This window comes from Pholcus phalangioides, unplaced genomic scaffold, assembly GCF_987345545.1.
Source record: "Pholcus phalangioides strain wild (caught in Gottingen) unplaced genomic scaffold, Ppha-v1.0 ptg000017l_1, whole genome shotgun sequence".
In the NCBI taxonomy this organism is placed as follows: domain Eukaryota; kingdom Metazoa; phylum Arthropoda; class Arachnida; order Araneae; family Pholcidae; genus Pholcus; species Pholcus phalangioides.
In genome coordinates, this window is record NW_028301610.1 from 26,028,153 (window position 1) to 26,055,589 (window position 27,437).

The 27,437-nt window shown below is 35.6% G+C and overlaps 1 protein-coding gene across 1 annotated transcript; it reads left to right on the forward strand.

Annotated features, from left to right (window-relative positions):
- The first annotated feature begins 100 nt into the window (after nucleotides 1–100).
- LOC149072608 (uncharacterized) lies at nucleotides 101–11,504 on the forward strand. The gene is made up of 2 exons (XM_089246562.1): nucleotides 101–351; nucleotides 8,761–11,504. The coding sequence occupies exon 2, from the start codon at nucleotides 8,786–8,788 to the stop codon at nucleotides 9,692–9,694; it is 909 nt and encodes a 302-aa protein (XP_089102688.1). The 5' UTR covers nucleotides 101–351; nucleotides 8,761–8,785; the 3' UTR covers nucleotides 9,695–11,504.
- The last annotated feature ends 15,933 nt before the right edge of the window (nucleotides 11,505–27,437 follow it).

Sequence of the window (27,437 nt, forward strand, 5' to 3'; positions counted from 1 at the left end):
AATGGCATCGCTGTGAGCGCGGCTTTCGAAGTTTAAGACGTCGTCAGGGGATGGCCCGAAGGCATAAAGCCCTGTATAATTGAAGAAGAAGAAGAAGAAGAAGACGTCTATGTGTACAGAAAAAACAAAGAAGAAAAAAAAAACGTACCAAGAAGGATCAAGGCAGGTTGAACGACGTTCTCGTTTTATTAGTGTTTGTTGCGACATGGCGTGGTACGCATGACTGGTACGTTCATTGGAAAATATTGATTATTGAAGTCTCTTGGTTCCTTGTTTGATATCCATCAGCGGTTTGTTATTCACGCAATGGTATCTAGAGTCTAGAAAAACACCTCATATCTATCCTAAGAAGTAAGTGGAACGTTTATTCTCATTTTTGTAACTGACATTCACATATGGCGCGATGCAGATACGTCAATCCTTGTTTCAACACGCGGTATTTCCCGGAGTTGAAGAAAATAGTTTACATTTATTACTGTTTAAATTCTCTAAATTTATCTATCATTGATCTCGGTTTTTAATCAAGCAAAGGAATGAAATTTGAAAACAAAAATAGCTGGATTGAATCTCGGAACGAAAAATATCCAACAAGAACTAGTGACAATCTTGTGTATAACAATACTCAATACCGGAGAAACGTTGTTATGTGGCATTCATGTGAAACTAAAGGAGAAGTTGATAGAGATAATATAGATATTTTTTTTCTGGGTTAGTAAATAAATATTTAAACTCAGAAATCAGAGAATATTTATTTTTAACCCAGAAATCAGAGAATATTTATTTTTAACCCAGAAATCAGTATTTTGTACTCAGGGAATTAATTATAATGTATAATGTAAACATTTTAATCTTTTTTTTGTGCAAGCTCTTTTCAAGATCTCATGTGAAAACTTATCGCAAGATTGGAATCTGATAAATTAGAGGCTGCAGCTTCCGCAAAAAAAGCTTCTTGGAATTGATCTGGATTGGGAAGCTTTTCCTGAATAATCAGTCAGCATGTTTTTATTTTTTTTAATCTCACACCCTTAAAATGCTCTTTCGCATCCCCTTAAGAACCACTGATTCTAGGTTTTGTGACTCTGATGTTATCCAACAGCATTGGATTGCCTTCTGTATTTTTAGGACATGTATAGGCATAAATAATGTTTACAAAGCTCTGCAAAGAGCTACAAATAAAAGTGTGCTTCATTTATCGAAAATTATGAAACTGGCATTGAACAGTAAAATGTGCTGTCCCTTTAAAAAAGATGGACAGCACAGTAAAACCATCTAGTTTACCTGGACTTATTTACATTGGACCTTGTAACTTATACATTTTTCACTGTGATTTTGAAATTGGTCTCGAAGGAGCGACATTCTTAAAAAAACTTGCATGCCTTCTTAATTTGCTGTGCATTGAGGGAGAGAGTTTACACACTGGACTCTGGAAGACTCCTAAAAAAAAATAAAATAAGGTAACATATTTTGAGGAGAGAGACAGTATAGAATTATCTGTGGTTGCAAGTACCACTGTTTTGTCCAAAAATTGTTTTTGTTACCAAGTCTTTTAGCTTGAGTCAATCTTATAGGATATTGAAATAGTGGCGTGAAAAAAGAAATTATTTCGAATTTTTTCACAAATAAAAAAAACGAATTTTTTGAGAGAATTTTTAAATATTATGCTATGATTACGTTGTCTAGGGGGTACCCCCTCGTCCTACTTTTTCTAATTTATAGACAATTTTGAGTCATGGTCAGGGAAATGATCGAGCAGATTTTGCTGGGAACCCTGCAATAATTTACAGAATTGAATTCTCGATTTTCGAAGTATTGAGTTCAGATATGAAGCCCAGAAAATGAAATGTAAAATAATTAGGTGGACCTACTTTTGAGTTGGATATTCATGCAATAACATTGATTTCAACTTTTTATTTACATTTTCTGAAGTACAAAAAGTAAAATTGATGTCTCCGTATTGTCTTTTAACATCCAACTGCACCAATCCGTATAGTTTAGGAGATTTTGAAATAAATTATATGGGCCCATAAATTACATTGGAGAAATTCCGCAGGTTTAATCAAGCATTTTTTTAAATAAAAAAAAAAGCATTGATAATTTCAACTTCAAGGAAATTTTCAAAATATCTAACGCCATCAAAAAGAAAAAAAAAAAAGATTAATTTCTACGTTTCTTTTATTTAGATTTGTATCTTTCATGAGTTGTGCAGGAAGTCACCATATTGGCTACCTTGTCTGCGGTTTTTATGTCCCTCAAAGAAATCATGATCCATTGTGACATGTGTGAGACTTTTTGGAAAAAAAATCACTAATAATGAACACTATGATATTTAGGAAACATTTTATTTTCTGGATATTATATTGAAGTGAACTCGGAAAGAAAAGTAATCTTGTCTCTGCTGGGACTCGAACCTAGGCCCTCTTGCATACTGGGCAAGCATGCTACCATCTACACCACTGAATGAACGCCAGGGGCTCTGCCACCGGACTTATCCCGTTGACGAGATCTCCTCCAGCCCAGCTTCGTGGCAGAGTCTGGAACAAAGTGAGTGCACCTAACAGTCTGAGTGTGTAGCTAGTGTTGTGCTTGATATTTCAGTGCTGCCATCTATACTTCAAATTGTGAGTGAAGTGTAATGATTGAATATTTGTTACGTTGTAGGCCTGTTGCTCTCTGTGGCGAGACTTTTTAACGGGGAGATCAGCTCGCATTCACGCCTTAAAGACCATCTACACCACTGGTGACACGACCCTGCCTTCCTTATTTCACGCACTGTGGCATGAGGCACTGAAGTAGAAACATTAGTAGCCTCTTTTAACTTCAGGAATTGGCCCCCAGGTGGGGCGGTTTAGAGAGATAGATGGCTTTTTCTCAGCCCAAGATATCAAGGAAACATTTTATTTTCTGGATATTATGCTGAAGTGAAACAGTTCGAGTCCCAGCGGAAACAATATGACTTTTCTTGGTTAACCGGTTGAGCGGTGAAAGGTTTTTCGATTTCTGTTTGAAAAATGGTGTGAGGTTATATGGAAAAATACTTGTAAAGTGGCGAAGCTTTTTTATCTCAAGTAGTGAGATCCCCCATCAAACATGCAGGACAACAGAGAAGGTGTGGTTGGTGGGTTCTATCCAAGTGACAGGTTGGCTACACCTATTCCTAAGTGATTCTATTCTTTACTAATACACACTTAACTTCAGTACCTCGTCTTTTGTTATAGTATTGGCTATTTTTTTCCTCCCTGTCGTGGTCACAGAACATATTTAGAAGTTCATTTTTCCTATTGCTGTGGAACCTCGCTAAAATGACACTTTCAAGTATTGTTTGGAAATGTCTATACTCTAATGTTAATTGGCTGCCTCTCGATATAACGATAATCCCTCTACAGCGATATTTTTTCTTAGTCCGCAGACTATCGTTATATTGATGTTTCACTGTATGTATATTGTACTTTTCTCACTAATTTATTGGTGAAAAGAAGCGTTTATATTCTCTTAATGCATAGCAACACTATAACGGGGTATTAGGGATTATGCAACAAAGTTTTTCTTTTTTATTTAAAAAAATATTTAAGCCTATTCTGAGTCTACGTAGAGTTTCACGGCATTACAATACTTTATAATCGCACTTCCTTGCAATTTTTTTCGTTGCTCTTTCGCTGACGTTGCATGCGACTTACCATTTTGCGGTATCATTAAAGTATCTTAACACATCTTATCTGAGCAATGTGATTCACTTTTCCAATGCATACTTTTCAGTTTAATCGAATAGCTTTTTCGCAAGGGAAAAGGCTGCAGTTTTAAACAGTATAGGAAATCTACTGTATGGAAGCAACACACATTATGTGTGATAAGGCACAAAAATATACATACATGGTGTACCTTGAATTTTCTAGAAAGTTGAAAATAACAGTAGTCGATGATTTTAATTACATAAACATCAATATTATGCCTTATGAGTAAATTTGAAATATGCAATGAATTAGGAAATACCTTAGTTTTTATTTAATCTATTTATACAGCACGAAATGATTTATACTTCACATATAAAAAACTAACTGATTATAAAATATATAGATTTTATGTGTATATGGAAGGAAGCAATATTATGATGTATTTAATACATGCCATTAATAATTTAAGATACGTTATAAATGCAAACGTTTTAAAAGCCTATTTGAGCCTCGTTTCGCTGGGTGGCATGTTCAGCAATGCGATGTTATCTTACAGAATTTTTTTTTCCTTTTAATGAAATTTACTTTCTTCGATATACTGACCAAACAAAAACAAAAGGTAACAAAAGAAATGGAATATATGTCAAAATTTTAATTGAATTAACGATAACTGCTTTTGAGGGTTTATCTCAATGTAATGTCACATTCAGTTGGTTACATATAATTAAATTTTCACGCTTCGCATAAATTACATGTCTTATCATAGGATTCTATAAACACATTTGAAAAAAAAAAACCCAGCATACATACACACATACACAGTTGTACCTACTTATAACGGAGTTAGAAAAAACAGCGAATGTATTCAATATACGCGAATTTCATTATATCCGTACCAGCTTGGAAAATGATACGATTAAGCGAATAACACATTCTGCACAAACGATACACATTTTTCAGTAATCTGAACATTCTTAAAATGAATAGATTAAAATAATGTATTTTAATAAAGATTAAAAATTTAATTGATATAATATTCCATATGAATAAATATGTGCCGATTATTATTTTTCTTGATATGATTGTAAATGTCAAACGTATTGCATTTAAATCATTTTTGCCAAATAAGCATGCAAAATATGTCTTTTATATTAGTAAGTATATAAACACCAAACAATTTTTGGTCTCTTTTTTTTTTTTTTTTTGAGTCATTCAAAGAGAATGAAAGAATTATACAAAAGAAATTATATTCTCAAATCCGGGCCACAATCATCTCATTCTTTTTTGCATGTCTTGTATGTATTGCGAAAGCTACTATAGGCCTATATATCGAGTAGCTTTGTGTATCAAAAGTGTACTAAATACAGCATAGGTGTTCTCAGGATTTTCTCAAGAATGGGGGAGGGGGGAAGTCAAATTTTTTTTCTTCTGAAGGGGGGGGGGGGGAGTGAAGTTTTTACTGAAAAATAAACGCTATAATCTCGCCCAAAGCTTGAACCCCAAACCCCCTTCTCCCCTTTTCATACGCCAACGAAACATTCTGCATTTGAGGGATCGTTTCATGCCTTGACGCTGCTCAGAAAACATGTCAATTTCAATATTTTTTTTTTGACAAACGGACAAAAAAAAAATTCTTGTGTAATTAAAGAAATTAAGATGTCAGATAAAACAGTAGATTTTGCTTTCAAAGACAAATTAAACATGCAACACAATGTTTCAAAAAGGCCACATCACATACGATTTAAAATAAAGAAAGTCTTGGTTTTGACATATACCGCGTACGACAGGGTTTAAGCTGGATAAAAAATTCCTTTCGCAAAAAAGCAAAAATTGGGGGGAAAAGCTTTAGCAAAATGCTACAATGCTAAGGGGCCATTCAAGTCAGCAGATTTTTAGCCATTTTTGACCCCTCCCCCCTTGTCAGCAAAACACTGACCCCCTCCACACCTTGTGAGCAAATTTTAGTCAGCAGCTTAGAATATTTCATATCTTCAAAAAGTGTGGTTGATGACGTAAGCAACCTTCAAACCCCCCCCCCCCCCGTCATCAAAAGTCAGGAAATCTGAAAGCCCCTCCCCCCTGATGCTGACGTAATACTTGAATGACCCTTAATGTAATGATTGATGGTTGGATATCTACTCGTTGCGTACCTCCTGTACACATTTTTGCGAAAGTGGCTACTACTTTTTTCGCATTCTACGATTTTCTTTCGCATTTTGCGAAAAATGCGACCGTAGCTTAAACCCTGGCGTACGAGCTATTTCTTTATAAAATTTAGTTTCTTTGGTAAGGTGCAATTCACATAGACTATTATTGCTTTCAAAAGAGAAATAAAGTCTTTCTGATACTGTCTTTTTGAATCTTTCTGATCGGTATATCGATCTCTAAGATATCGATATACCGATTCCTTTGATCGTTAGAGTTGCTGTCACTAACCATAATTATAAATGGTCACAATTATCACCAAACAATATGCCAACGTGGCGATGACCCTAAATCATAGGAATTGATACATAGGAGCCAGTCAAAGCACAAAATTTGGACATTGGCTGGGCAAACTGCCGAATTTAGGGCTTCCCCACTATTATGCAGGGTCGCAACTAGATGCTTGGTCACCCGGGGCAAGTGCGCATTTTGGCGCGCCCTTGTAATGTTGAAGGTAAGGTTTGAGAATGAAATTTGCTCCCCCCTCTGGTCCAGCTTCCAGGGCACGAGACCCGCCTGCTTCCTCCTAGTTGCGGCCCTGCTATTGTGTGTATATCATAGCTGCCAAGTCTCCCGAATTTTATCTTCATCGCTCGATCTCCCGAAAAGTTCTTAAATCTCCCGAATTTTTATGAAAATCACAAAAATCCCTAATTGTCCCTAAAAATTCCCTACTTCATTAAAAAATCCCCACTTATGAAAACAATCCCTAAGGAATTTCTTGTGGGGCATGAAGCCTCATTTTTTTCCCTTTCGAAATGACGTCACACGTCGTAAATGGGGAAATTCCCTTTTTAAGGAGGTTTTACAAACCCTCTGATGGTAACAAGAAAGTTGTTTGTCTTATTGTGCAGGGAAATGGCTTAGCAGCCAATAGTCCTGGATAATAATTGATGATTATGGTGATGCACATGTGGTCAAAATTTCTTTTGTTGAAGTTACGTACGTGCGATATAACAAAGCATGAATAATGATAAGCAAAAACATATTTAATCAATTTTAAAGATACTTATTCCGATGAATTTCCTTTCATCAAACGTTCCAGAAGAGGGCTGACTTTTCCTTTTTGTACAAGTTGTGTTACGGACATCGGTCATGGAAAGACTGCCATCATCAGTGGTGAAGTGAAAAAAAAACATCAAGCAAGTGTCACAAAAAGTCAGTGTTCTTCAAAAATTGACGGTGTTTTCCTTCATCTTCCGATGATTTTGGGGTCATTCGCGGAGAATGTTTGTTCACAGCGTTTCTGATTGAACACAATATTTATTTTTACATCATTGAAGTTTTGGCCTCCAATTTCACTTGTTTTTTGCGTAGGAATTTTATTCCCAAGGGTTTAACTTCCATGTGTGTAAAATCCCTATTTTAATTTGACTTCAGTTTTTGAGTAGGGATTTTATTCCCTATGCTTCAACTTTTATGTTTGGAAAATCCCTATTTTATTTGGAAAAATCCCTATTGTATTTATTAGGGAGTGGTTTTAGCATAAAATACGGGTGTGCGCGAAAATCTCCCGAATTTTCATTTTCAAAAGTTGGCAGCTATGGTATATATGTATATATTTATTTATTTATGCAGACTAAGAAAGAAATATCGTATATTGGTTATCGTTATATCGAGAGGCAGCAATTTAACATTAGAGTAGTGACATTTCCGCACAAAACTTGAAAAAATATCATTGTTGAAGGATTTATCGCTGTAGCGGGGTTTCACTGTATTTAAAAAATTTGTATAATATAATTAAAACATGTAAAAAAAATACAGCCATTGTGTATTAATAAATATGATAAAATATTATGCAAGTCTCAAGTTAAATCTATATACATATAACTTAGAATAAATTCTAAAAAAAAAAAAGTTCTGGAAAAAAATGTAATTTTAATTTCATCTTCCAGTCAATAAATTTTTTGTTGGATTTTAGTGGATTGCATACGTTTATTTATGTGTTTGTATACAGTGAAATCTTGTTACAATGACACTCGATACAACGATAAATCCTACTACAACGATATTTTTTCGTTTTATTTAGCAATGCCTATAGCTTAATATTAAAGTGCTGCCTCTCGATATAGCAATAATCCTTCTACAACGATATTTTTCATGGTCCCAAGAATATCGTTATATCGAGAGTTCACTAAAAAATTAAAATGAAAAAAACCCAATATTTTTCAGAAAAATTTTGACATACAGCTTCACATGTTGTGAATATAAGTGGGGAAAAAACAGTTCCTCTCCTTGAAAAGATAAACAGTTTCTCTCTCTCTTTCTCTGTACCACCCATCCCTAATTCCATTCTAACAATCTAGCATTCTTACTTTCAAGATACCAGTAAAAAAGCCCCACCTTATTCTGTACAGACTGTATATATTGTGATGGTGTATAACCAATTCATTGTACTGTTCAACTGAGCATTTCATTCATTTGAAGGATTAGGAGGCGTTGAAGGTGTCAGTCAAAGTACAATAGGTCAAGGGGGAAGGAACAGGTCTTCCATGACCCATATATCTGTCACCATCGCTCAAGGATTGAAGAAAGTTTGACCCATATATTCGTCATCACCACTCAAGGATTGGAAAAATTATGAGTTTATGACCCATGTATTCATCATTGCCACTTGACTGGTTAAAACCAAACAACTCCGCCGCTAATCATTAAATAGACTCTTTTGATTCCATTTAAGACAATTTTCCATCTCCCACACTGTTCATCTCAGACAGGTTTCACTGTATTTTGAATAGAATGCCAAAACCATTCTTTTAATATCCCTTAAAAAAAATAATGGGAGCACTTACTATACTGGTTTTTTTCAACTATGTTAGCTGTCAGTAAAAATACCTTGTATATAGATGTATATATAATAATTTACACTTTTATTATCATTTTGCAGGCGTCCTCTTTGAACATATAAAAAAATGACTGAAAGAGATCATCTGTTTTTAGCTTTGAAGGAGAAAAATATTGAAATGGTTGAAACTCTTCTACAATCTGGTGCAGATGCTAATTGGGAAAGAGAAACCAGTGCCTTAATATCTGCCATCGGAGAAGATGAGGCTGATGCTGAGATTGTCAGTTTACTGCTGAAGTATGGAGCTGATCCAAATAGAGAAGATGAAGATGGAGTTACCCCACTAGCTTCAGCAATTCTGAGCGGTAATGCTGGCATTGTCAAACTTTTGGTGAAGGCAGGCGTTGATGTCAACTTCAAAGATGCAAGTGGTGAAACACCTCTGACGTCATGCTGCATTGCAAGCGATACTGGAGAAATTGCCACTCTTCTTCTAGATGCTGGAGCAGATTTAAATGAAAGGAATGACGATGATTTTCTTCCTGTACAAGTTGCATATGTGAGTGAGAATCTGGACATTGCTAGAGTTTTCATTCAATTCACCATTTTTCAAAGTAATGAAGATACAAAGCCAGATGAAATCGCCCGTGATGAAATGCTGTCATCACTTTGGGATGCCAACATGAGAACAGTAGTATTCTTGAAAGAAACAAGATTAGGTGAAGGCACATTATATAATTTTTTGTATTCACAAGATGACCAAACATTAATGAATGTTGTTCGGGGAAGGAATGTTGAGCAAATTGGAGAACTGCTTCCGCAGAACTCAGTGTGGGCGAATACCTTCACACGTCAGTTCAGGAGAGGAAAATACCGCGAAACATTGATATCTAAAGTAGTTTTAGTATTTGAGCATTCAGATTTGCAAGAACTGTCTGTTGAAATTCTGTGGATCATTGCTGGTCTTATGAGCACTAACAAACTAAATGATATTGTCAAGGCTGCAATTTTAGCCTTTCAGCAAGGAAAAAAATGAACGTTTCTTTTTTTTAAAATAGATATTCAAGAGTTGTCATGTTATGGTTAGTTGCATAACTGACTTTAACTTTTGTTAAAAAGTATTATGTTTTTATATTTTGCTTCATCAAATTTGTATTTAATCAAGTTATTCATTTGAAATTAAATTTTTAATCGATGGAAGCTATATATATATATATATATATATATATGGAAGGCTATACATGGTTCCAAAATTTTTTGTTAATAAGAATATACAGACTGCCCATAAATTTGGGTGGATTTTAACAAATTAACATACCAGGGTGAAGTTTGCGCCCTTAGACATGTCAAAGAGTCAGATTTTTTTGGCATAAAGGAAAAAAAAATCTAAAATTCTCACCAAAAGTTGGTGAAATGTTAACAATAGGGCAGTCATTCTGTTTCATCTGAGAATGTAATAACAGCTACATGTGTTCCATCACCATATGCAAGAAAATCCTATAAAATATTGTGGCGGTGACAGTCCTCCTGGATGATTCAGAGCCACCAGTTTCATTGAATCACTGTTTTACCTATTTCAGCCATTTCATTTATTGGATCTCACCATTCCTTGATTTTATTTTCTGATCTAAATTTTTGTAATGCTTTTGTAGTGATTCATCATTGATGTAAAACAACTTTACCAGTGTGAACATCAGTCTTTCTAAGAGACACAATAATTCAACAAAACAGTAATTCAATTCTCACATACTGATGAAATTGACTATGAGCTAGTTGTTGATTCTCATCGTCTTTTAAAGGAATGAAATTTATTAGCCAGTGAAAGAATTTTCTCATACATTATTTGCAGGATTTCCTCACATTTGGCAGTAGACATGCCTAACATTTGTAGTTTTTTCATTCTCAGATGGAAACAAATGCCTGCTGCATAACCTAGATGTTTTCATGTATTTTGTTAAATTGGCACCACCTTTTAATAAGAGTTTTAACTTTTTTTGTGTGTGTAAAAAAAAAAAAAAAAAGAATCTGAAAAGTCTCGGGTGCACTAGTACATCAATGTGTTGATTTTTTTATGATATTTTAAAATCTGTCCAAATTTATGGGACAGCCTGTACTTTATTGATCTATTTATTTTCCATAAATTGCTTGCCAGATATGCAGGGTGAATAGGTAACAGGGTGTAAGGCATTTTATTGGTGAACCGTTGGTCCTAGACACATACTTTCAATTAGAAAAATTATCCAAATAATATGTAGCACTCAGATATGTCATTAATGTTGCAAGGGGTTGTATAGTTATTAAAATAAAAATATTAACTTTTTATATCATCCCAGTACTCCCAAAAACCCAGTTAAAAGGTTGTTGCCTTGTCTCTCCTGATGCCAACTAAAAAGTTCCATGTTTTTAAGTGCAATATTCACTGAGATATTCAAAAACTGAGGAAATTTCCGGAAAAAAAAAATAGTATTAAATGTGGAAAAACTGTTTTACCTGCATTTAATGCCGTTTTTCCCAAATTTTCATATTTGAATATCTCGGTGAATATTGCATTTAGAAACGTGGAACTTTCTAATTGGGTTTTAAGTGCACAGGGACACCTATAAAAAAAATTAATTTTTTTATTTTTAATAACTATACAACCCCTTGAAACATGAGTGACATATCTGAGTATTACACGTTATTTGGATATTTTTTCAATTAGGAGTATGCCTATAAGATTAATGGTTTTACCAGTAAAATTCCATATGCCCTGTTACCTATGCAACCTGTATATATTTTTAGTTGTGAAAGTTACTTATGTAAGTACTTTTTATTGCCAAAAAATAAATCAAGAATGTGTGCTCATATTTGTGTATTTGTCTACACGTGTTTGTTGCTTCTGTTTAATTTTCAACTCTCTTATTGTTTAACTTTTGTAATGTATTGAGTTGGATTGAATTTGAGACCCAAATGGATGTTACTGTGTTTCCCCGTAAATAAAACCAAAAAGGACCTTGCTTGATATTTCAAGATGCTTGTAATATATGAAAGACCTCGAAAAATAACACCAGTTACAATTGTTAGCCAGAGAAACACATTTTTGTACCTTTGTTGCTATACAGCAGTGTTTCCCAAAGTGGGCAATATTGGCCCCTGGGGGGGGGGGGCAATGGAAGTTTCCAAAAGGGTGATAGAAGTTTTGGGTTCAGTATAGGATCCTATGGGTTGGATTTATTTGGGGGCTGATGAGGAGAGAATTTTTTTAAAGGGGGCAAACAAAATATTTGGGAAACTATGCTATATATAGGATGTGTGAAGTATAAAACAATAACATGTATAATATTTTTGACATTTTATATACAGTAGACACTTAACTATCTGGCTCCGGAAAAGTTAAAAAATAATTATAATTCTCCGAAATGATGAATAATTTACTTTGTCAAGGCGTTCCAAGTGTAATCAATTTGTGTAATCATTTATCAATGAAATAAGTTGAAGTATTTCTTGTATGTATTAAGCTTTTGTTAATATTTTGTTTATTTTAACCCTCCCCATGGCATAGTAAAAATCACTATACCTTTTTGTAAAATGCAATGTCTCGGGTTCTCAAACTGTGTCATGAAGCAGCGGCCCTGACAACGGTTTTTCGAAGAGATTCTTTGTTAAAATCTACTCTGCGAAACCATGGAAAAGCATTGATTAGGAAAAGGGGGCTGGCTCCATGGATGGAAAAAATTTGACAATCCTTGCCATATCTTTTTAATAAAGTGAGCTTCCTTCTGATTTTCAGCAGGTGTAAAGTACAATAGTCTATAAATAATCCAAGGTGAACAGGGCCAACTGATTTAAGTGATTTAAATCAATTGATTTCTCTAAAAAAAAATCACTGATTTATTATTTCAGATATGAAAAAATATCTGTTTTAGTCAAAATTATTTATGCAGCTTTAAAAAGTTATTTAATTTTTTATTAAATTATTTTAATTATTATCATATTTGTGAATATTATTCGTAGTATTATAACATATATTAATATATATAGGCCTATATATTAAATATCAGAGATACCATAGTCATACCGATTTAGCTGACGAATGGGTGCTCAAGATTTACGATGAAGTTATGGGATGTAAAGCTGAGACTTAGAAAATCAGACAGTTTGCATGGCATTCGATGAATGGATGAATATCCATAATTAACCAATTATGTGTGTGTTATCAAACAGTGTGGTAAAGTCATCCATGTTGATACTATTGACACATCTGGCTCATCACATACTGGAAATTATTTAGCAAATTTGGTTTCTAGTTCAGTGAAATCAACAGAAGAAAACTTTTCAAATGTAAAATATCAAGTTTTGTTACAGACAATAACTGCAAATATGGTTTCTTCCAGAAAGACACTCGATGAAGAGCTTGGCTTTTCGGGACTTACATATGGGTCAGTGCCCACATTTTGAACCTGCAAGCCAAAGATTTGGTTAAAACTAATGTAACAAAGCTTGTTACAAGTACAGTATATTTAAATATGTTCCCAATCATCATCTCTCAAGCATGGTATCATACAAAAGGTGGAAGTGCATTGATTCTTCCTGTAGAGGCACGATGGAATACTTATTGTCATTCTCTTGAATCTTATGTTAAAATTAGTCTGTTGTTACCAAAGTTCGTGAAGACCACAGATCTCAAATATAGTGACATCTTTGGTAAAATTGTAAATATTTGTTTAAAAAAAAGTGTCGAGGACATGATTGTGATTCTGAAATTGATAGCCAAAACAATTGATTTTTTAGAAATTAGCAGTGGGCAAAGCATCAAAACTAGAGTTCCTAATGAAGCAAATGAACAATTATTGAGGGTAAAATTATTTATTACATATACGTAAGATATCTGTTCAAGAAGTGCAAGTGTTTTTTCTCTTTTTCTTAATAAAATGTTCTGATATATCTCACAAGTATATGATTATCTTTAGTTTGGAAATACTTTTTAAATAGTCATTATTTTTATAAATTAAAATTTCTTTTATTGTATATTCTAAGAAAATATAGATTAATGACTAGTGTGTTAACAAAATATATACAGTAAAACCTCGATAAGTCGTCACCTCAAGTTATCGAAAAATTATGACGACTTAAGCGGAGTTCCGTCAGTTTTAATTAATGTGCAATGTTATGAAAATCGTATAAATTTAAAGTAATATGACATTTATTAAAGTATGAATCAAAATAACAATATTAATAAAATTTATAGATTGCGAAAGAAAAAATAATAGCAATTTTTTATCTCTTATTACTTAAATTATTGTGGTGAAATGTACTGTACACTTTGATTTATACTAGTAATTTTTAATTTAGACTAACAGTGCAACTGTTTGAATAAGTAGCTTTTCTTCATAACATTAATTTTACTTATACATTAAATTTATTTTTAGTGTTTGAATTCTTCATCAGTAGTTCATGATGCAACTACAAAGTAATCTCGAACACTTTTGACTTTGTGGAGGGCCCCTGGGCAGAGAAAAGTAAACAGAAGACCTAAACTTGGGAAAGAATGTCTAATTTTTTTCAACAAAGATATTTTGTTTAAATTCAAACGTTCCAAAACCTTAGTCGGCAAATGAACTTCCCAGCGTAACTTTCGTTACTTAAACTGTTCCGTTTGGGTATATAGGATTTGATGGCGACTTTTAAGCATATGGCAATGCTGTTAACAAGCTCTTTTTTTAATGGGAGCCATAAAAATAGTTTGTTCCTCTTTCTCAAATTTTTTCATAGTGACGACTTAACCGAAATTAGTGACGAGTAAACGAGGGTTTAATAACATTGTGGTCTATGAGAGCTCGAAGGGTCTGAAGAAAAATGACGACTTATTAGGGTGACGACTTAACGAGGTTTTACTGTATTTAAATATATATTATTAATAAAATCATTAAAATAAAATAAAAATCAACAACCTGGTTGTAACCTGTGTATTTGTAATTTCGATGGTGTATGAAAGAAATGAAACTATCAACACACGGAAGAAAATATTTATTGAATCCACACCATAAATACAATAATATTTTTAATCTTTTTCCAAAATTTTGATGTTACTAAATCCTTTTATATTGACTGATTTTCATGCCTTGAGTAAGACACTTGGGCAGTTTACTATCTATTCATGCCAGGGTTGGGTTTTTGACGTCGAACACTGGTTTAAACTGTCAAAAACTGGTTTAAACCGTCAAAAACCTAAATGAATGCTTTGGGATGTTTCGAATAGAATAGGTATATAACCTAATGATGAGGCACTTTGATATTACAATGTTTCATTTTCAAACACTAATTTCTTGAAATTGCAACAAAATATTAATTATAATTTGCGATTTTGAATTTGAGGTACAAAATGTCTAGAATAGATATATAATTAATAGTATGGTTCATTTTTACCACGTAGCATCCGATAACATGTAACTAATTTTGCGCATTTTTCTACACCTAAACGATTTCTAAGTTTTGAATGGACAAATCCAAAGTTAGAAAATACTCTTTCAATGGAGGCTGAGCTGGCGGGACTGGACAGCAAAAGCATTGCTAGTTTTATGAGTTCAGATGCAGGCTCAGCTGAAAAGCATTACATTTAGAAAGTCCTTTCCACCAAATCACAGGGTTTGTCATTCTTCCTGCTGCACTGAAATAAGAAGGTGGAAAAGGAGTTTCTTCTGCTTCATATGAAATTAGCAATGGCAGACAACCTTTAATTTTCTCTGTTGCCCATGTGCGAGCCAAATCACTTTGCACATCAGTCAGTCCTTCACCTTTATATTTTGGGTGCAAATTATATGCCAAATAATGAAATGGTCTCAGAATCTGGTTCATCCTGTTTTGTATCTTTTCAATGTGAGGCTGAAGAGCACTTTCTTTGAGAAGGCTTAGCCAAACACGGCATGAGTCAGCTATTGTAGCTGTATCTGTTTGAAGAATATCCAATGCAACACTTATTGGCTTGAGTTGGAATGAAAGATCTTTACACTGTTTGTATAAATTATAATTGTTGATTAAAATAACAATTTCTTTGTCAATGTCATTTTCGTGATCTACTATTTTCTGAAAAAATGACCTATTGTGCAAAAATGTTTCAAGACAAGTGTACTCTTCCATTGAGTATTACCAGGTAATTGGGGTTTTATTGACCCCATATGTTCATTAAGCCATCCCGAAGGCAAATGATGGTTTCTAAAGTATTTTTGTATTTTAACCACCTGTTTGAACACAGCTTCAGGTGTTAGATCTTGTCAGAGTAAGTTCAGCCAATGAGAAGAGCACCCATATTCTATTAAATTTTGGTCAATCTCATTACTGGCTTTCTCCATTACTTTCGCATTATCAGTTACAACTGCCTTTACTTCACAAGAATATTTATCGTGGGCCAAACGTATGGAATTGTCAATTATTTGCTTGTGGTAATCTGCATTTTTCATGATAGCACCACACTCAACAGCTTCAAGAAAATAGGATTTACCTTCAGAATGTATACATGTAGCAATGACTGGATCGTTATGAATATTGCTCCATCCATCTTCAATTAAAGTTACAGCTTTTCCACTGAGATAGTCTTTTGCAGTTTTCTCAACCTCTCTTGTAACTTCATCAAGCAATGACTGAGCCAAAGCTTTTCTACTTGGGGTATTACAACCAGGTCACAAAGCAGAAACTAGATCTTTGAAACTTGAATGTTCAACAACACTGAATGGGATATTATTGGCATAAAAAAACTTTGCCACTAATAAATCAATTTTTTTAGTTGTAGCAGAATTTGATTTCACAATGAAGGCATCAATTTTTTGCTTCTTTATTTGAGTGAAAATTTCAGGTTCTGTTCATTCCAACAAAATAATAGGCTGTGAAGCAGTGGACTCTGTAGATGTTGATGTAGTTGCTTTTTGTACATCAGGTATTTGTTCAACATCATTTCCCCTTCCAATACACTGAGCTATATGGCTCTTCATCCTGTCCACACGATTGCATCGCATAACTCCACAATTAATGCATTTTGCATATATCTTTCCATTTTTCTCTACTTTATCAAAATTTTGCCAGGCTATATGCTGTGGCCTTCCACCACGATTCATTATATTTTAAACTAATAATAGACTAAATATTTATGATTTCTTAGAAATTGGTTTCACTAAACATAAAAAAATATCAAATGAAATTTCTGAAATTGGTTTCCATATTAATCCTCACTACTTTACAATTCAAACAATAAATAGCAAAGTTGGACTTTTCTCTAGTACACTGGTCTTTGTCCTCTAAGGGCAGCTGGTGTCTTTATTGGATTATAAGACCATCTGCCCCTAGCATGATAATGCAGTCACTACTGTTGCTGCTTCTTGAAGGAAAAAGAAAAACAAAACCCTGTGAGATAATATACCACTACATTTAGATCTGTGATGCAATCCCCATTCATGAATTTTCTAAAAATAGAACGTCAGAATGCATAGCCCAAGGTTAGAAAATGTGGTAAGAATTAGCAATTTTGATATTGTAATATAACTTAAGTAACTAAGATACTTTATATAAAAAATATGCATATTCAGGATACTTTTATAAGGTCTTTTTGAAGGGAAAAAAAACACTTATCATTTAAAAATATACCACCAAATGTAACCCAAGAATAGAAACTGTGGTAACAATGAAAAATTTTGACTAATAATGAACTAATTAATTTTTCAGGGGAAAAATTATTTTAGGATAATTTAGTATTTTGATTGCTGGATATATATATTCTAATGTTATGTACAATAAGAATATTGTTTTAAATATCTGGGATTGTCTAGATAATATAATAACAGAAATCAACATTATATATAGCAAGCATGAAAGAACTTTTTAAACATGTATCTGTTGTAAAAAAAAAAAAGTAGAGCAGATGTTGATATGCAAATATATATATATTCATATATAAATAAACAGTTGAAGAAATTTTAGAAGGTTGAAACTATCTTGAATACATTACATATCCTTCCGTAGTTTTATGCTTGCTCTACTCAAATTCTATATTTTACAAGTATATATACATGTATATAATTGTCCAAAATAATTATGTGGGGGGGGGGGGGAGATTGTTTCAAAATCACACATTATGTATTGCAGTATAGTCACTTTAAGCATTACATGCAATCAATGTGCGTATTTTCAATGGGAATTTATATGTTGAAAAGCAGTATTTGAGGTTATTGACAAAAGTTTTTGACAGTGGGTTTTTGACGTGACAGTTTAAACCGTCAAAAACCTGCCAACCCTGATTTATGCTTATCGAAACGCTATGTGTATCCGCACTGATTATGAAAATATAAGGATAAAAGTGAAATTTCATACTATCCCCGAAAACAAGCACCTTTTCTCCTCCGAATATTCCTAGGAATATATGGATAGGGATACTCTCTTGCTCCTTCAGCATCGGACGCATTTCTTCTTGCAATGGTGTCAATTTAATACAAATACAAAAACAACGCCACAACAGGCAAAACGCCCAACGAGGTGGCTGAGAAAAAGATGCCCATAAAAATATGGATGTCACATATTTTAAAAATACAGCAACCGAATTAAAAATACAAATAAAAAATATTATAAACAATATATACACAAGATAAAATATTATACAATGCCCATAAAGAATACTTATGGTTGTCTTATTCTAAGAATGGATAGCTTTTCGATTTACCACAACATGTTTATCATATTTCTTTTTAAACGTGTCAATTGTGTTACAATTTACTACTTCCGAGGGTAAGCTATTCCATTTAATAACCCTATTAGAGAAAAATTCCCTGCGACACCATAACTTTGCATTGTCCCTCACCAATCGATACTGGTGTCCCCTTGTAAAAGCAGTCGATTGGCGGTGTACTAAAAGTTCATGGTCCATCCCATTGAAAATTTTGAGCACTTCCATCATATCTCCTCGACACCTGAGTTCATCCAATGTAAACATATTCCAAAAATGAAGTCTTTCTTCATAACTCAAGTCCCGTGTGCCAATAAGGACACGAGTAGCTCTTCTCTGCACCCCTTCAACCAAGTCTACGTCCCTCTGTAGGTATGGTCTCCAAAACCTTAAAGCATACTCCAGTCCAGGACGAACTAAGCATCGAAAAAGCGGAAGAATGTGTCGCAGAAGGAATAAGGCGATTGACGACAAACACTTCTCTCTACGATTCAGAGATATTATTAAACATTTATTAAACGATTAAACATAAATAAACAGAATCTAAAAGAACGAGTGAACCGCGTGACTGTTCCGCCTGAGCATTATACTCCAACTGGTTTTCACGATATGGAATTCCGAATACCATCATGTCCGGGTCACCACTTGTCGCAGAAGGAATAAGGCGATTGACGACAAACACTTCCCTCTACGATTCAGAGATATTATTAAACATACATAAACAGAATCTACAAGAACGAGTGAACCGCGTGACTGTCTCGTTTGAGCGGCAAAGTCCAAGTCCCGTTCCACCATCAGGCGCGCTCTTTTCCCTATTAGGCGGACAGCGCCATCCAGTGGTGGACACTGTCGCCACAAATGACTTTAGGAGAACGCGAAGAGACCTTTTTGAAAATGAGACCAAGCATTCTATTCGCTTTTTTGACCACAGCTGAACAATGTTGAGAAAACCTAAGCCGCTCGTCAATGAGAATTCCCAAATCGGTGACCCTGGTTGCATCCGGGATAGTGACACCATTCCACTCGTAAGAGAACCGTGGGTTGTTCGAACCAAAATGAGCGACCATGCACTTATCAACGTTAAACGTCATGCTCCATTCATTCGCCCATGCTGCAATCCTGTTTAAGTTGGTCTGGAGCGACTCCTTATCACTTTGATTCCCAATTATCCCCATTAGCTTCACATCATCTGCGAATTTGCTAGTAATCCCATAAAATAAAAAATTTATTTTTTAATTGAAAATTTTTTATTGTTACTTACGTAGTGTTTTTCCTTAAAAAAAAAAGATACAAAAAGATGTATTTTCGCACGACTTTTTAAGATTGATTATACTCAATTTGACACCTTTCAAGTATCATCAGCAACAACCGTTTTCAATCCACTGCTGGATGGTCTCTAAATTTTTTCCATTTTGCTCTGTCTAATGCTTTAGCCATCCAGTTGACTCCAGTCACTTTCCTGATTTCGTCAATCCATCTTGCGTGGGTACGCATTCTCGGATGTTTAACACTGCAGGGTACCAATGTAGAAAACTTGTCGTCCATCTGTTGTCCCGTCTTCTTGCAATATGTCCAGCCCACCATAGGCGGAGATAGACTTGGAAGTCTGGGGGGGGGGGCAAAGTCATTATTGCTGGGGGTCACGATGATGATGACATCAATTCATATACGTACACATTAGATCTGCCCACTCCACTTTTGATGCTGGAGGGGGCATTACTCCCCCATGACCCCCCCCCCCCCCGCATCTCCACCCATGCAGCCCACTTTCATTTTAAACTTTTAATTCTTTCCATGATATATCATATTCCTTTGTGTGGTTCCTTATCCAAGTGATTTGTTTTCTGTCTCCTTGTGATGCCTGGCATACATCTTTCCATGCTCTTTTGTATCGTCTTGCTTGTTTCTTCTGTTATTTTCTTCACTGGTTTGATTGCTTTTTCTCCAGCGACTTCTTTTGCTACTTCTTTTAGGGTAGTGGTTAAAGTTTTGTTCATTGTGGTGACGTCTTGTTCATCCTCAGTGGTGTTATATACCAAATCACACAAATCGGTTCTTTAGCTCTAACTGGAATTGATATCGATGTTCTTGAAGTGTTACCGTATCTATGACAGTTTCTATTTTTGATAAGGTTTGTTCTTTCCATTCTAGTGTTAAGCCTCATTCTACATATAACCAGTCGGTGAACACTTCCTGTATTGAATTTGTTGAGAACACTGCAGTCTTGGATCATATGCTGCTTATTAGATAGGATGTAGTCGATCTCACCAGTTCCAGTTGTGCTTCTCCAGGTTCACTTTCTTTGGGGCTTCTTAGAAAATGAATTCATGATGCATAACTGTTCGCTTTCTGCAAATTCGATGAGTCGGTTTCCTCTGTCGTTTTGTACACCGTAACCATGACTTCCAACTGAGCTTTCACAATTTCTTCTCTCTCCAATTCTGGCATTGAAGTCACCCTTACTATTTTGATATGATGGTTTCCTTTACTATGCAGCTCGTCTAATTCTTCATAAAAGTCGACTTCTTCCTCAGAATAGATTGTTGTTGTACTATCAGATGTACTATCTAACTCAACGATGTGATTTTTCCACTTTTTAATGAACGAGACATCCTACTCCACTGGTTCTTCCATTTTCTGTTCCTCTGTAGTAAAATACATGTCCACTCGCAAGTTCAATTTTTCTCCTCTCTTTTTCTTATTTCACAGATGCCTAAGATGTCCCAATTTATTCTTTCCAGTTCTTCCAACTCCTGCAAACGATTTTCTGAAGAAAGATAGTCCGGTATACATGGCAAAGGTGGTCATCTTATGGGAGCCTGGTCCAACCCAGATATCCTTAGCACCCTCTGTCTGCATGTCTTGCTGGTTTCTGCCGTAACCAAGGACATGCAGACTGCTGGAGACTGAGGGCCTTAGTTTACTGACAGAGTTCATATTTCTTTTTAGAGGGTTTTTGTCTGTAATCCTCCACGCTGTCCAATGCGAGTTCGAGGAAGCCCGTCCGCGTCCGCTCACCACGTGTTAAACATGGCTACTTAAAGGCTGCACCACAAGAAGGTGCGGATTAGCCTCTACTCCTAGTCGATTCCTTCAAGTACTCATAATGAAGCAATTAAAGGGTCTTCTCCTAGTTAACAAGTAAAGACTATTCAGCAACCTCTTTCAAGTATAGTAGTATATTAATACTCAATGATGTAATTATATTATCAATCATCTCTTTCAAAGAATTTTTTGATTTTTTTTACGTTTAATTAGCATGGTTTCATTTGAATTTTTTTCTTTAAATGTTTGAGCTGAAAGTTGAAATTCATTGCATGCTTCAGAGAATGAACATGATTGGGTAACTAGTGCGTTACAACAACACTAATTCTAATTGGATAGCACATGTTTCTAAAACGGCACTATAAAACCGAAATCACTGAGTAGTTTACATGAAAATTCCATTTAAAAAATATTTTAAATTGAGCCGTGTGCAAGTGGCTTTGTTTGAACTTGAGTAATGAGGATTGGCTAAATTTTATCATCAATGAAGGTATAGATTCACCGGAACTCAATTCATCTCAACACCTTACTCTGTACTCCATGTCCAAATAGAGCACTTAAATCCAACATGCGTTGGTGGGAATAATTTCGTGTAAAATAAAATTTTGATTTTATATGATTAGGTAACACATGTTAAATCTAGTTTAAATTGTTTCAGGAATGTGTGTAAGATGCAGTTGACAATGGGGGGGGGGGATGGTGAACAGGGAGGGCGATTAAAAGAATATTTATTTTTTCAAATAACGTGATCACACGTATTCTCAAGAGATCCTTACAATCTGTACTGAATAAAAATAACAATTTTCAATACTTTTTTTTTCTGTCTCCAACAATAACAATTATTGCACTTACAAAAAAAAATTGGCAGAAATAGCAATAAAAGAGGGCCTGAAGTTCAAATTTAAAGATGGCTATCAATTGCTCTGGTTGCAAAAGCAAATACTGAACCTGGAATTTATAGGATTTACAGTGGAGCCTCCTATAACGAACGTCAATGAGACTCCGGATATGCGATTATTTTACTATCCGTTAACGGACATTCTCCTCATTAGCTGAGAAAATTTTCAGTCCCGTTTGTGCCCGTTATTGAGAGGTACTAATGTAGCACAAAATTTTTCAGGTGCGAGGCATTTCAATACAGTCACAAATTTGAAATCATCTACAAATATTATTGTATAATAATGAATAAAAAGTGGTATAATTAATAAATAAAATAGTCCATCATTAACAAATAATGATGGCACATCACATGCAATAGGATTGCTATTTGTTGTTGTGCGTGTGTTTTTCAAAATAATTTTATTATTAATAGATATATTTTCCAAGTGTGATGCGAATGTTACTTTGACTGCAATCAATGTAAATATATTTTGTGAATTACGATTTTTTTATGTTTGTAATGAAGTTTACTGTAATCTTTTATAATTATTTTAGAATATTTAACCCTTTTTATACTATGTTGCAGAAAAACATATTGATGCAAAAATAATTGAAAATTCATCACTGCATCTTTCAATTTTTTTATGTGGATTTTTAACGTCACTTCCAGGGGGGGGGGGGGGCGATGAGAATTTTTTTCCAAGACCCCTTCAGTCCTAGTTAAGACTCCCTTGATATTGAAATTACTTGTATTTTGTAAGAAAAACTGAGACAGAAAGAAAGAAAACTCATTATTGGCGGAAAACAGAGGCTTTTACTAAGGAATTTTGAATAACCCAAGGACCTCTCAAAGGTTTGAGAGACTACTGTGAGGGGTATAGGGAAAAGAGAGAGTTGTTAATCTAGTGCACCCCTCAGAGTGTATATTATGTCACATGTGTGGCAACGTCCTTTTTGTTTTGTTTACCATTTTAGTTTGTATTCTTTTGTCTTTCCCTTTGGAGGTATTGTCTTTTCCTGTCTAAATAAAATGTTTAAAAGTTACTTTTAGTTTATGGGGATCAGTGCTTGCTTAATGCAAGTTAGTGAGTCTGAATAAATATATCAAAATGGCAACCACCAGAGTTTCAAGTTATATACAGCTGCTATCCAAAGAAAACTACGACACCTGGAAGGTCCAGGCACAAGCTTTACTTATTAAAAGTAAACTGTCACCATGGGATTATGTGAATGAGAAAATCAAAGAACCAGCTGAAGATGAGGAGAGACAAAAATGGCTTGACAAAGGTCTAGAGGCAATATCTGATTTGTTGCTTATCATCAACCCTACAGAACTGAAACAAGTAAAAAATTGTGTTACATCCAAAGATGTATGGGATACCTAAAAGGTATCTATTAAAGTTCTAGTCCTGCAAGAAAAGCAACTTTGTTAAAAAAATTGATATTATTAAAGATGCAAGAGAAAGCTGGTGCAAGAGAGCATCTCAATGCATTTATGGACACTGTAGACAAATTGATAGATATGGATGTTACAATCCATGATGACCTGCTGTGTATAATGATGTTATATAGTCTTCCAGAACTTTCGGGTTGCAATAGAGTGCAGAGATGAATCGCCACGACCAGAAGACCTGAAAATAAGGATAATAGAGGAAAGTGAAGCAAGGAACTCACACTCCAAGGCTGAAAGGCAACCTGAAGATGCATTTTATCGAAAAGGGAAACCACACCACAGGTTTTGGCATACAAAAGTATTTTCAAGTAAAAAGGAAGCACAATTTCTATGCAAAAATTGCCAAAAGACTGGACATTTTGCTCGGGACTGCTGGTCAAAAAGAATGTGAAAAAAGATAACTCTTCCTTCAAAGCAGAAGAGAAGTGTCTGTCATCACTTGTAGACAAACCACAAGCCAAATCATCCTGGTGTTTGGATAGTGGAAGCACATCTCACATGTGTTGTGATGACTCCAGTTTCAAAAATCGCATAGAGAACTCTGATACTGGAATGATAAATCTAGCAATTGTGGGTCAAAACACCAAATTCCAAGGAAAGGGAACTGTAGAACTGAAATCCAACAGAGAGACTGCAGTTACATTGAAGAATACGCTGTATGTTTCTGAACTTATGACAAATTTATTATCTGTGAACAAAATCACTGAATATGGACGAACTGTCATTTTCAAGAGGAATCAGAAGCCATCAATCTGCAAATTATTTATGCAACAGAACGCTTTCAAGAATGATCATTTGATCATTTTTGTCGCACCACGGTCATTTTCTCCACACGAGGGCTGCACGACCGGGACCTTCAATTTATTGCCGATTCCGAACGGCAGGGTGGTTTTTTATACTCGTCGAGGGGTTGGTGCGCTAACCCCTCGATGAGGGACTCCCTGCGGTAGCAATTTTTTCTGTAGTCATGTCGCCGTTTCTGTTGTACCCCTGTGTCAGGAAAGATTTCTGACAAGGACGAACCGGGTATCGAACTCGCGACACCTCTGCACATCTTTTGGTACTTTAGGCGAGTATCTTATCGACCTGGGCTACTGCGCCCTTCAAGAATGATTAAGCATAAAACACCTTTTGAAAGATGGATTGGAAGAATTTCATCTGTAAAGCATCTTCAAGTTTTTGGATCAAAGACTTATGTCCTAGACAAGAAAAGGAAGAAGGGGAAGTTCGATCCAAGAGGTAATGTTGGCGTGTTTGTAGGTTATATATGCTGTATATTCAAAAGCTTATAAAATATGGATGAATAATAGAAAGCAGATAGAAATAGCCAGAGATGTGAAAGTACTGAACACTTTCAACAATGACAAGAACTCAAATAATGTTGACGACCTTCTAGAAAGAGAAGAAAAAGTGTCCAACAAAACAGAATTTCCAGTTCCTATCCCAAATGAAAATATAGGTGAAGTAATAGATGTTATGTTAAACTCTGATCAAGATGAATCTGATGAAAGTCAACATATAGACAGAGATGATAAAGATCAACCTGATGGAATTGAAGATAAGAATGGAACTAGACTCCAAAGAACAAGAAGACCGCCGATTTGGTTCAATGACTATGAAATGTCAGCTTATTGTGAATTGAAAGAAGCACTCAAAAGTCCTGATGCTCAGTTATGGATTGATGCTATGAAAAAAAAAAATTATTTCACATTTAAAAAATGATACTTTTGAAATTGTTCAAAAGCGAAATTCGATGAACATTATTGGATGTAAAGATGGTTCTGAATAACAAGTACAAGTCTAATAGAGATCTCGAGAGAAGAAAAGTTCGCTTAGTTGCAAAAGGCTATGACCAACGCCCAGAACTCGATTACAATGAAACAGGCTCTTGTAGTGAAGTTAAGTTCAAATAGGCTATTACTGGCATTAGCTGTTGAAGAAGATTTGGATCTGCAGCAACTAGATGTTTCTACAGCATTCCTAAATGGAGAAATTGATGAGGACATTTTCATGGGAAAAACCAGAGATGCTTGAAAAACTTGTCTTTGAAATAATGCTGGAACACAGCTAAGACACTGATCAAACAGTCTTCATGAAAACCAGAATGATGCTTTCTGATCTGAGGAATTATGAAACACAAAGTCTGTCATTTGAAAAAGGCATTATATGGGCTGAAACAAGCAAATCATCAATGGTTCACAAAACTTGGCAAAAAAGTCAAGGAACTTGGGTTTCAATCACTGAATGCTGATCCATGGCTATACTCTTCATCGAAAGGGGGAGAGAAAACTATTGTTGCAATATATGTGGAGGATCTCATTATAGCCACGAATGAGGTCCAACAATTTGAAAAATTGAACTTATGAAATTTTTTGAATGCATGACCTAGGTGAACTCCAGTACTGTCTTGGAATCAAATTCAAACGTAAAGATGGAAAGATTATAATATCTCAACAAAAGTATATTACAAGTATTCTTGAAAGATTTGTTCGTCCCGACAATTCAGTTCGGCGGGTTGCATTCACCGTGGTAAGAGGACAGTCTGTTGAAGTAGACCACCTTGTACTTCGAAGATGGCGTCTTCTGGATCCGAGCTACGAAGTCGTTCAGTCTCTTTACGACTATGTAGGGTTCTTCACATGACGTCTGAAGTTTCGGGCACAGTCCTTTCTGGCGCTTCGGGTTCCACAGCCAGACGAGGTCTACTTCCTTGAAGTCATGAGACGTGGCCTACGCATCGTACCCGTTCTTCATCTTTTCGGAGCCGATGTTGATCCTATGTCTGGCGATTCGATGCATGTCCTCGAGACGCTCCTGGAGTCCCTGGACGTGTTCTTCCGGTGGAACAGCAGCATCTATCGGTCGCCGAAACAGATCACCTAGCTGGTGAAGGTCCTGGCTCATGAGCGATGGCGAGTATCTGGTGCTCTCGTGGGCGGTCCTCGGTAACGGTCGCAGGATGTTCGGGGAGATTCCTTTGCGGGCGTCGCAGGCGTCGCAATTCTTGCACCACTCGTGAACATCGGTCCTGGATTTGTCTTAACAGAATCGTTCACGGACCTTCTGGAGAGTCTTAATCAGGCTGAAATGTCCACCGGTCGGGCTTTTCTGCAGTTCTTTTACACGGCTCCTTGGCACGACGAGTTGCCACCAGAACGTCTTTCCATCCTCCGATTCCCATCTGCGGTACAGCACACCATCTCTCATCTCCAGAGAGTCCCACAGTGCCCAGTATCTCTTGGTCGTCGGACTGGAAGAGGCGACGTCTTGGCATGTTGGTTTACTCCCAGTGGATTCCTTCAACTCCATGATCGGTCGTATGTCGGGATCTTCTAGCTGGGCCTTCCGAGTATTCTTGTCGCTCCAAGGATCGCCACTTGAGATGTTTTCTGTCTCGCTACATTTTTCACCGGTTCGTACTTTTCCTCTGCCTTGAGGCAATGACGACGGTTCTGTGGACCCGGTCCTCTCGTCAGGGCGTCGGCATTTCTATGCACTTTTTCCTTACGAGGCTGGATCGTCCTCTTCATGCCATCTAACTCTCGTGAGAGAACAGTTCCGGTCCTGCCATTGGTCTTGTCTGCATCGGCGATGCACTCTTTTCCCGCCTCTGGAATGTCCATCGCTTTACTTGGAGGTACTTCGTTACGACCACATCCGAGCAGGGCGATACGTTCCTTCGGCGTGTGCAACTGGTCATTCCTCAAGAAGTCCACT

What these genes read in the sequence shown, in the direction of transcription:
- LOC149072608 (XM_089246562.1), top strand. Translation starts at nt 8,786, where the DNA reads ATGACTGAAAGAGATCATCTGTTTTTAGCTTTGAAGGAGAAAAATATT.